The following is a 10308-nucleotide window of genomic DNA, read 5'->3' on the forward strand; positions in this document are numbered from 1 at the left end:
GGCACTGCTCCCTGCTGCCTCTCAGGCTGCTACTGTCAGGAGCTAACTCTGGGGGAATCCTTCTTGGCCCCAAAGCTTAATGAGGGACCTACTGACCCCATCCGGCTCATTCTGTGGCCCTGACTGGCCTGGAACTCACTATGTAGCTCAGGCTGGCCTGGCCTCGAGTTAGTAGTGAACATTGTCCCTCTGACTCCTGGTATGATACCCAGGCATGCCTGGCTTAAAGTAAAGGCCCCACAATGTTGCATGTGCTGAGCACTAATTGAACTCGAGAGGCTATTAATGATAATAAAATAAGAGGATTTGAAGTCAGGAAGGAGAGAGGTTGGTGGGTCCTGGGTGGAGTTGAAGGGAGGGGGTGGGGACAGATAAATTCAAAATACAGCCAAGCATGGTGGTGGCCCACGTGTGAGTTCCCAGATAACTGGAGTAACACAGTAAGAATTTACCTTTAAAAAAAAAAGTTGTGTACATACATGAAATTCTCAAATAAATAAAAACATCTTAGCTGGGCAGTCGTGGCACCAGCACTTGGGAGGTGGAGGCAGGTGGATCTCTCTGAGTTCAAGGCCAGCCTAGTCTACAGCATGAGATCTAGACACCCAGGGCTACACAGAGAAGTTCTATATCAAAAAAAGAAAGAAAGAAAGAAAGAAAGAAAGAAAGAAAGAAAGAAAGAAAGAAAGGAAAAAAAGGAACGAAAAGAAAAAAAAGAGAAAAAGAAAAGATATCTTTTGCCGGGCGGTGGTGGCACATGCCTTTAATCCCAGCACTTGGGAGGCAGGGGCAGGCAGATTTCTATGTTCGAGGCCGGCCTGGTCTACAGAGTGAGTTCCAGGACAGCCAAGGCTACACAGAGAAACTCTGTCTCGAAATACCCCCTCCAAAAAAAAAGAAAGAAATCTTTCCTTTTTAGTACTAGAAATAGAATCCAGAGTCTTCCCCATAGTAGGCAGGCTCCCTCTAGCTGAGCCATAGCCTCAGTCTCTCATTGGTGGATTCTAATCAGATGCTCAAACCACAGCAACATATCCCCAGACCCTGGCTGTTAGAGAGTCTAGGCAAGTGTTTTCTCATTGAACCACACTCCCAGACCCCAACTGGTAGATTCCAGGAAAGCTCTCTCACTTATCTACATCCCCAGCCACAGGGACCAAAGCTACTTGAGTCGCTCAGTCACAGCTGTCCTCATCTTGACCAGCTTCGCAGATTTCATCCACTAGCCTCCTTAAGGACTTCCTTCTCTAGTGGGAATCCTCTGCACATTCCTCAAAATCCAGGTCAACACTCTGGGCACCACCCTGGGAAGCCTTCCCTAGCCACCGCAGAGGACAGCTGGCCCTGCCGGCCTGTCTTCACACCATCACTTCATCTCTGCCCAGACAGATCCCCTCAGTGTGAAGCTGTGTGCTTCACAGTGTGAAGCTGGGTTTGGTTTGGTTTTCAGTTTAATATCATCTATGTTTCTTTCTTACTCGGTTGTTGCTATTTAATGTGCTTGCTTATGTATGTGTGTATGTGCGTGCGCGCGCGCGCGCGTGTGTGTGTGTGTGTGTGTGTGTGTGTGTGTGTGTGTGTGTTGGCATACTGTACATGTGAAGGTCAGAGCACATCTTTCAGAAGTTGGTTTTCTCAGGCCTGGAGAGATGGCTCAGCAGTTAAGAGCACTGGTTGCTCGTCCAGAGACTCGGGTTCAGTTCTCAGTCCCGAAATAGTGGCTCACAACCATCTGGATCAAACACTCTCTTCTAACCTCTGTGTGCACCCATATGGTATATATACATACATACAGCTAAAATACCCATATATATAGAATAGTAAAATATTCTGGCCAGGTAGTGGTAGTGTACACCTTTAATCCCAGCCCTCAGGAGACAGAGATAGCTGAATCTCTGAGATTAAGACCAGCCTGGTCTACAGAGTAAGTTCCAGGACAACCAGAGCCACACAGAGAAATCCTGTCTCAAAGAGAGAGAGAGAGAGACAGAGACAGAGACAGAGAGACAGAGAGAGACAGAGACAGAGAAGAGAGACAGAGAGACTGAGACAGAGGAACCAAGGTCCCCCCTACAAACTCTACCACTGAGCCATACCCCAGCCCCTCACTAGGGGATTCTAGGCAGGGCCTCTACCAATGAGCCATGCCCCCAGCTCCTCACTGGGGGATTCTAGGCAGGGGCTCTACCACTGAGCCACACCCCAGCCCCTCACTGGGGGATTCTAGTCAGGGGCTCTACCACTGAGCAACGCCCCAGTCATCACTAAGATATTCTAGGCCGGTGTGCTTCTGCTAAGTAATGCTCCTACTAACTCATTTATTTATTTGTATGAAGTTGTCCAGGCTCTTGGTAAACACCAAATTTTCAATCCTCCTGCCTCAGCCTCAGAATTTCAGGCCTATGGCCAGCTGGAAGCTGTGTTCTGAATGAACAAGTTCTCTTGTGTTCAAGCAAACATATGCTTCTGATAACCAGTCCCTGTTTCATGACTCCACACTCCCTGATAACCAGCCATAGCTCCCCTTAACTGTGAGCTTCATTTTTCTCCCCTGGAAGGATTTCCTCATTCGAGGGGTAGGAGTTGGGAGTGGAGAGGGTAGAGATAAGGAAGGTGACAAGGGTCAGTACATCAAGGCCCTACATTTGATACTTCAGAGTGAATCCCAATGCAGAAGAGGAAAAATTCCACCTCCTGAACTACAGTGAACCAGGGTGGACACAGAGCCAAGACACAGAGTGGGGAGGCCCACCATGGCTGGGTGAGCATGCATGGAGCTGGAGAGGCTTCTTCGGGGAGAGATTCCTCAGGTGAGTTTCCCAGGTACACATTCGCAACCTCCACCCTGTGTGTCTGAGTCAGGCTAGCCACAGGTGGGAGCCTCAGTGACAGTTCAGAGAGAGGGAGGGGTTTTCCTTTGCTGCCAAGAAAGGAGGAAAAAAAACTCTTTGCTCTGGAATGAGGGCGGAGAGTCGGGTTTCAGTGTTACCTGTACTGCACACAACTAGAAGCAGTGTTGGGTAGAAGGACAGGAGAGCAAGGTGGACAGTAGGTGGGAGTCCTCCTTGTCCTCTCTTCAAAGAGAAGAAGGGTTCAGCCCTCCTCCCTCAGACCTGAGAGTTCAGACCTCAGCTCTCCTCCCTCAGACTCCACAATCCATTCCTCCTCCCTCAAACCCAGGAGTCCAGCCCACAACCCTTCTCTCTCAGACCCAGGAGTCTGCCCCCAGCCCACCCCCGCCTTTTCATATCCAGAAGCCTGCCTCTCTCAGACTCAGGAGAGGCTCTGAACTCCAGCCCTCCTCCCTCAGACCCTGAAATCAGGCTCCCGGGATCACAACCAATAACTTTCTCAGACAATTTTTATTCCTGTACATAAGGAAGGGGCCTCGGCTCAGCCAGACCCCTTGGGATTGTGTCTCAGGCTGGGTTCCTGAGCCCTTCTGTGCTGGCTTCTCACTCTGAGCCTGGGTTGTTTGGTTCTCCAGCCATGTGGTTCATGCTCATCTATACCTTCCTTCAAACTCTTACACATACACAAGAGCTCAGAAAGAAAAATTGTAACATGTTAAGAACATTAGCAGGAGCCAAAAAAAAAAAAAAAATCAGTGTGGGATGGCCTATTTCTGTCTGTAACATGGAGACCCTTACTGCTGTGATGTGTTCTTCCCTGAGCCCCTAGATCCCCTTCATCCCCCCCACACACATCATCCTGTGCTCCTAATCGCACCATTCACAGTGGCTCATACCCCTTCTTCTCACAGGATGTCTGCAGTAGCCTGAGTCTCCTTTCAAAACACCCATGGAAAATCAGCCAGTAGTGATCTAAGCACCCAGTCTGTGCTATGGCAAAGCTCATATTCTAAGGAGGGAAGGCACAAAGTAAACCCAGTGAACAGATAATGTAATTTAAGGGGAGATGGTTCAGGAGGTAAAGTATAAGCTGTGCAAGCATGAGGACCTGAGTTCGAATCCCCAGGTCCCATGTAAAGTTAGATGTGATAGTGTGATTTTAGAATCTCCGTGTTCCTGCAGCAAAATGGGAGACAGAGAGAAGAGTATTCCCTGAGACTCATAGGCCAGCTACCCTGGTGAGCAGCAGAAGAGACCCTCTCTCAAACAAGATAGAAGGTAAGGACCTGAGGTTGTCCTCTGACCACCATATACACACTGTGACAAATGTGCACCTCCATTTACACACAAGTGTGCACATATAAGCAAGTGTGTGTGCATGTGCATGCACACACATACATACATGTTCACACACACACCAAAGATGAAGAGATGAGGACTGTCATTTCAAATCTGTGACCAGCCAGGCCTCTCTGAATAGGTGTCACTTGGAGCAAAAGCCCTGTGGTGGGTTGGGGTTTACCAGGTAAGAAATGATAGTGGGTAGGTGGGTCGGATGGGAATCACAGAACGGAAGAAGGAGAGAGACAAGGAATTGGCCCCTGGTCTGCTCTGAGTTTTGCAGACTTCAAATGTGACATTACATCCACTAGCCAGCAATCAACTTGGGCAAGTCTCTTCTTACTTAATATGGGCCAGCAAGATGGCACAGTGAATGAAGGCCCTTGCCACACAGCCTAACAATTGATATCAATTCTCAGAACCCACGTAGTAGGAGAGAACTGACTCCACATGTTGTTCTCTGACCTTCACATGTACACCATCACACACACACACACACACACACACACACACACACACACACACCATGCACACACACACATGTAAATGTAAAAACATTTCCACTTAGTATAATCATCTCTAGTTCCACTCTGGGCATGATGCCATCTCTTCTTCATGACTGAGTAGTACCCCACTGTGTATTTTCCTTATTCATTCAGACATCCCCAGGCACCTAAGCTGATTCCACACCTTGGCTATTATAAGTGGTGTTGGGCAAATATCTGAAAATACTGGGCTTCAGTTTCCTCATCTAGATAATGACACACACTTGCCATGGGTTTGGGGAAGAAATGATGTATAAACAGCTTGGTTACTGAAGACCATAGCACAGGGGAACTGTTCCACAAGACACCTCAGAAAAGTATCTATGTTCACTTAGGGATGTGTTAGCTGTGCTAGTCTTTTGGTTTGGGTTTGGGTTTTGTTGTTATTATCCTGTTGTTTGAGCCCATTGTAGCCCAGGCTGACCTCAAACTCACTATATATCTGAGGATGTCCTTGAACTCATGATCCTCCCCCCTCAACCTTTGTAGTATTGGGGTCACAAGTGTGTGTATCCATGACCAGTTGATGTGATGCTGGGGGTTGAACCAGGCCTCCATGTGTGCCAGACAAGCACTGTACCGATGGAGCTACATCTTCAGGTGGGTCTCACACTGTAGCCCAGGCTGGCCTTGAACTTACTGCATAGCTCAGGCTGGTCTCAAAGTCAACACAGTCCTCCTGCCTCAGCCTCCAGGCTAGTATTACAGGAGTGAGCCACCACATCCAGTTTTGTCAAGGGTTCTCAATCTATGGACTGTGGCCCCTTTGGGGGGTCATATGTCAGATATCCTGCATATCAGATTCACAACAGTAGCAAAATTACAATTATGAAGGAACAACAAAATAATGTTATGGTCGGGGGCCACCACAACGTGAGAGACTGTATTAAAGTGTCACAGCACTAGGAAGGTTGAGAGTCACCGCGCTGGGTATTCAATGAGGGTCTGAACCCTCAGCTCCACAGGGGGTGTTGGAAGAGGAAGGGTAAGTAGAATCTAGAGCCCCAGAAAAGACAAGTATTGATAGGTGTTCCAGGAGTTGGATGCATCCTGGCCCTGGAGACACAGTCAGTGTTTGATCTCCTTTTCCACAGACACTCTCTGGATGCCTAGCTGTATGAACAAGTAGCCCAACCACTCCACACCTTAACTTCCCTAGTCAAGAGGAAATCCAACCTTTACCCCACCCCCCAGCGCCGGGGAGGCCTCAAAGATATATTTAAGGAGGAGCTTTTCACTCAGACGTGTGAACGAGTGTGACAGCAAATTGTTGTTATTATTCTGTTGTTACAACGGACACACATAATTTCCGGGATCCCCTACAGCCAACCCTGCCCCCGCACTAGAGACTGTGTGCCAGCCCCGCCCCTGAGCCACCTCAGGACTGCAGTGCCAGGTGAGCGCTCAGGTATGCAGGAGCCACAAGGCCTGGGAGGAGGCAGAAGGAGGAGTCTAGAATACAAGGGAGGGAGAGCTGAAGCCTGAGAGCCAGACAGAGCCAGCAGGCAGGTGAGGAGGGCAGGCTCTTGTCTGAGGGAGGAGAGAGCTGGGGACTGGATACGTGGATTTGAGAGAGGAAAGCTGCAGCCTGGACCTTGAGTCTGAGGGAGGAGAGCTGAGGTCTAGAGTCTTGGATCTGAGAAATAAGGTACCCTGTAGACCCTTGGATCTGAGCAAGGGAGGTGGAGTCAAGATTCTTGGATTTGAGAGATAAGGTTCCCTCTGGACCCGTAAGTCTGAACAAGGAGGGGGCTGAAATCTAGACTCTTGGATCTGACAGATGAGGTCCCCGCTGGACCCCTTGGTCTGAACAAGGAGGTGTGGGTCTAAACTCTTGGATCCGAGGGATAAAGTTCTCTCAGGCCCCCTGGGTTTGAGAAAAGAAGGCTGGGACTTATAACACCGAGTGTGAGAGCAGAGAGCAGAAATCTGGACTTCAATGTCTGCAGGAGGGCTGGAGCCCAGGCTCCTAAGTCTAAGGGAGGAGGGCTAGGTTCCGGACCCTGGGTCTGAGGGGAAGTGTTCAGGTCTTGACTCCTGAGTCTGAAGAAAGGATCCCTGTCTAAAGGAGCCAGGCTAGGGCCTGGACTCCTCTGTTTGAGGGAGGAGGGTTGGGTCAGGATCATGTGCCTGATGCCAACTCAGTCACTCACATCTTTGCCAACTCTCAAGGCACCTCCAAGTAGACAGAGCACCTCATCTTGCCACCATGAGCACCACCACAGGGTAAGTACCCCCCTGCCCTGCTGCCCTAGCCCCTCCACCCTTCCCCCATACCTGCAGATCCTGTTTCTACAGTTCAGGCTCTAAACATTCAGGAGGAATGTTCCCCTCCCTGCCCAGCCTGTGGTTAGGCACAGACTGAAGGGGTTCCATTGTAAATGTGGATACTCTGCCATGGTATGGCTCTGGCAGGGGCATACCACCTCCCTGGACCCAGCCCCTCCTCTAAAGAAATGGGAATGGGGATGTATTTTGAGAGGTGACAGAGTCATGCAGGACAGGACTCGGCCGACCGTTCCCATAACAGGCACTCAACCGACGATGTTCCCGTCCTTATCTTAGTTTTAAATATCAACCCTCTGCTCAAAACTCAGGGCTGAAGACAGTGAGGACACAAATCTCCTGGAGGGAGCAGGTAGGAAGACAAATGAAGAGGAAGGAGTAGAAAATAAACTTGGACAGGTAGTGAGCGCTCCAGCTCAATGGTAATCAAATGGAACATGCAACGAGGAGGCTCAGGACAAAAGGCAGGAGTCTAACTAGACTTGACTGCCTAGCTCTGACCTGCTCTTTTCCTGTTAGAGGTGGGGATTTAAGAAACTACAGGGAGTGGGGATGCATCTCATCTAATAGAGTGTTTGCCTCATGTATGAAACACTGGGGTCTAATTCATAGTACCACATAAGCAAAACATGGGCACAATATTGATCCCAGCATTCGAGGCAGAGACAGGCAGATCTCCTTAGGCTCAAGCCAGCCTGGTCTATATAGCAAGTCCCAAGCCAGGAATGGCTACATAGTGAAATGATGAGACCCTGTTTAAATACACACACACACACACACACACACACACACACACACAGTCATGGAATATTATGCCTATATTCCCAGTACTTAGGATGTAAAGGAAGTAGGATCAGGAGTTCAAAGTCATCCTAAGATTTGGGGCCAGTCTGGGCTACATGTGACTATATCTCAACAACAACAACAAAAAAGACATTGCAATTTGGTACTTTTGCAAAATTTAAAAGGAGACTGAGGACAGGAAGAGATGGGGAATAACTTGCCTGGGAAGGGCTGAACCATGGTGGGAGGGGAAGGAGATAATTCCATGCCTGCTCCAGCTACTGAAGGCTGGTGTATCAATCACCATTTATTGAGCAACCACTGTGTGCTAAGCCCTGTGCATCACCATAATCAGAACAATAATTATTACCAGGGCTGAAAAATACTTCACCTGGTGGGTTGAATTTATACAACAGCTACAGCACGCAGATGCTGTACTATGTTATAGGAAGGGAAACTGAGGTAGGAAAGCTTCGGTCCCTTTACCAGGGTCTTGTAGTGTTGTTACTGGTTTTGTTTTGTTTTTTGGTTTTATTTTTTGGTAGACTTATTTTAGTTTTTAATAATTTGGGGGGGGGGGTCTGTGGGTCTGTGTACATGAGTGCAGTGCCTGAAGTCAGAAGAAAGCATTGGCTCTCCTGGAGCTGCAGTTACAGGCACTTGTGAGCTGCCTGGTGTGGGTGGTGGGAACTGACCTTGGATCCTCTGGAAGAGCAGTGCTTTCCTTTAACTACTCAGCCAGCCCTCCAACCCTGGGGTCTTATTGTTTGTGTTTTGTGGGGTTTTTGTTTTATTTGTGTCTTAGTCGGGGTTTCTTGGTCATGATGTTTGTGCAGGAATAGAAACCCTGACTAAGACAGTTTGCTTGTTGTTTTTTTGTATCTCTGTTGTATTTTGTTTTGTTTACAGGGCCTTGCTCTTGTTTTGTTGTTGGGTTTGGGTTTTTTGTTTGTTTGTTTTTTGTGACAGGGTCTCACTATGTAGCCCTGGCTGGCCTCAAACTTAAATCAATCATCCTTTCTCTGTCTCCTGAGTTCTGGGATTGTAAGTGTGCACCAATCACAATGGGCTCTGCCCTTCGTCTTTAAGTTAGTCAGGGTTCTCTTAAGGAATAGAACTGATAGAATCACACACACACACACTTACACAAATACATGAACACACACATACACACGAATAGACACACACACAAATACCTGAACACACACACACACATACACACACGATTTATTAAAGTAGCGTATATGCTGTGGTTTGGGTAGTCTGACAGTGGATGTCTCACAGCAGAAAAGCCAAGAATCCAGTCTTTATTCAATTTACCAGCGTGGAGGTGTGAGCAGTGGAGTCCCCCAGGAATTCCTAGAGAGCTGCTGGTATTTGGCCTACATTAGAATCCTGAAAAAATGTATTCTAACACCAGCAAAGAAAGGGCTCAGCAGGAGGATAGATGAACAGTGAGAATGAGGGCAAGGAGGCAAAAAATAGAGGTGTCCTTCTTCCGTATCCTTTTACGTGGGCTGCCGCCACAGGTGCGATCCAGACCTAGGGTGTGTCTTCCCCTCATCAAATGACCCAACCGAGAAAATCTCTCATAGACGTGCCCAACAACTTGGATTTTAGTTGATTTCCAATGTAGTCAAGTTGACAACCAAGATTAGCCACCAGTCCTTTTTAATTGTATCTCTGTCTCTATCTCTCTGTCTCTCTGATGTGTGTGTAAGGGTGAGGGAGGGATGCCAGCATAAGCTCGAAGAGGTCATTGGTCCCCTGGAGCTGGAATTACACGTGGTTGTGAGCAGCCTGGCCTGGTTACCCGGAACTGTACTAGGGTCCTCCATCTCAGGCTGAGAGGGAGAAACACAAGAAAGAGAGGCAGACAGACAGACAGAAACAGACAGATAGGATATTTGAATCCAGGTCTATGTGATGTAGAGGCCCCCATACACACACACACATTATCACATCATATCTTTTTTACTTTTTGGTCTTGATTTTTTGAGACAAGTTTGTTCTATGTAACAGCCCTGGCTATCCTGGAACTCTCTTTGTATACCAGGCTGGCCTCAAACTCACACCTCTGCCTCCTGACTGCTGGGACTAAAGGCGTGCACCACTACACCCAGTTTATACCATACCATCTTCTTTAACACTAGTGTGCCCTGCTCTCACCTGCTCAGACCTTCCACGGCTCTCTATCACCCTCCCTGATGCATTCCTGTAGGGTCTATCTCCAGCCCCGCTGGGGATAACTCTGTCCTTCTAAACCCTCATTTTTTCCTCACCAGGCCTGAAGCTGCACCCAAACCAAGTGCAAAGTCTATCTATGGTGAGCTTGGGGGTTAAGGAGATCAAGAACAAGGCTCTTGGGAGAAGAGAGAACACAGTCTGTGGTCTTGAGAGGAGAAGGGGGTAGAATCTGGACTCTTGGATCTGAGAGAGGAGGGCTGGGGTCAGGGATCCTAGGTCTGATGGAGGATGGCTGCAGTCCTGGACTCCTGGGT

At 48.4% G+C, this 10308-nt stretch overlaps 1 protein-coding gene across 4 annotated transcripts in view; it reads left to right on the forward strand.

Annotated features, from left to right (window-relative positions):
• Positions 1-6078: 6078 nt before the first annotated feature.
• Positions 6079-10308, forward strand: part of Eps8l1 (EPS8 like 1) — a 15780-nt gene continuing 11550 nt past the window's right edge. Inside the window, exons 1-3 of one of the 4 annotated variants that reach the window (XM_031385108.1) lie at positions 6079-6134; positions 6911-6964; positions 10093-10133. In XM_031385108.1, the coding sequence (XP_031240968.1) occupies positions 6948-6964; positions 10093-10133 (58 nt within the window). In that variant the 5' untranslated portion in view covers positions 6079-6134; positions 6911-6947. The other 3 variants (XM_031385104.1, XM_031385107.1, XM_031385105.1) reach the window with 3 other exon arrangements.

Source organism: Mastomys coucha, unplaced genomic scaffold (assembly GCF_008632895.1).
Source record: "Mastomys coucha isolate ucsf_1 unplaced genomic scaffold, UCSF_Mcou_1 pScaffold21, whole genome shotgun sequence".
Classification (NCBI taxonomy): Eukaryota; Metazoa; Chordata; class Mammalia; order Rodentia; family Muridae; genus Mastomys; species Mastomys coucha.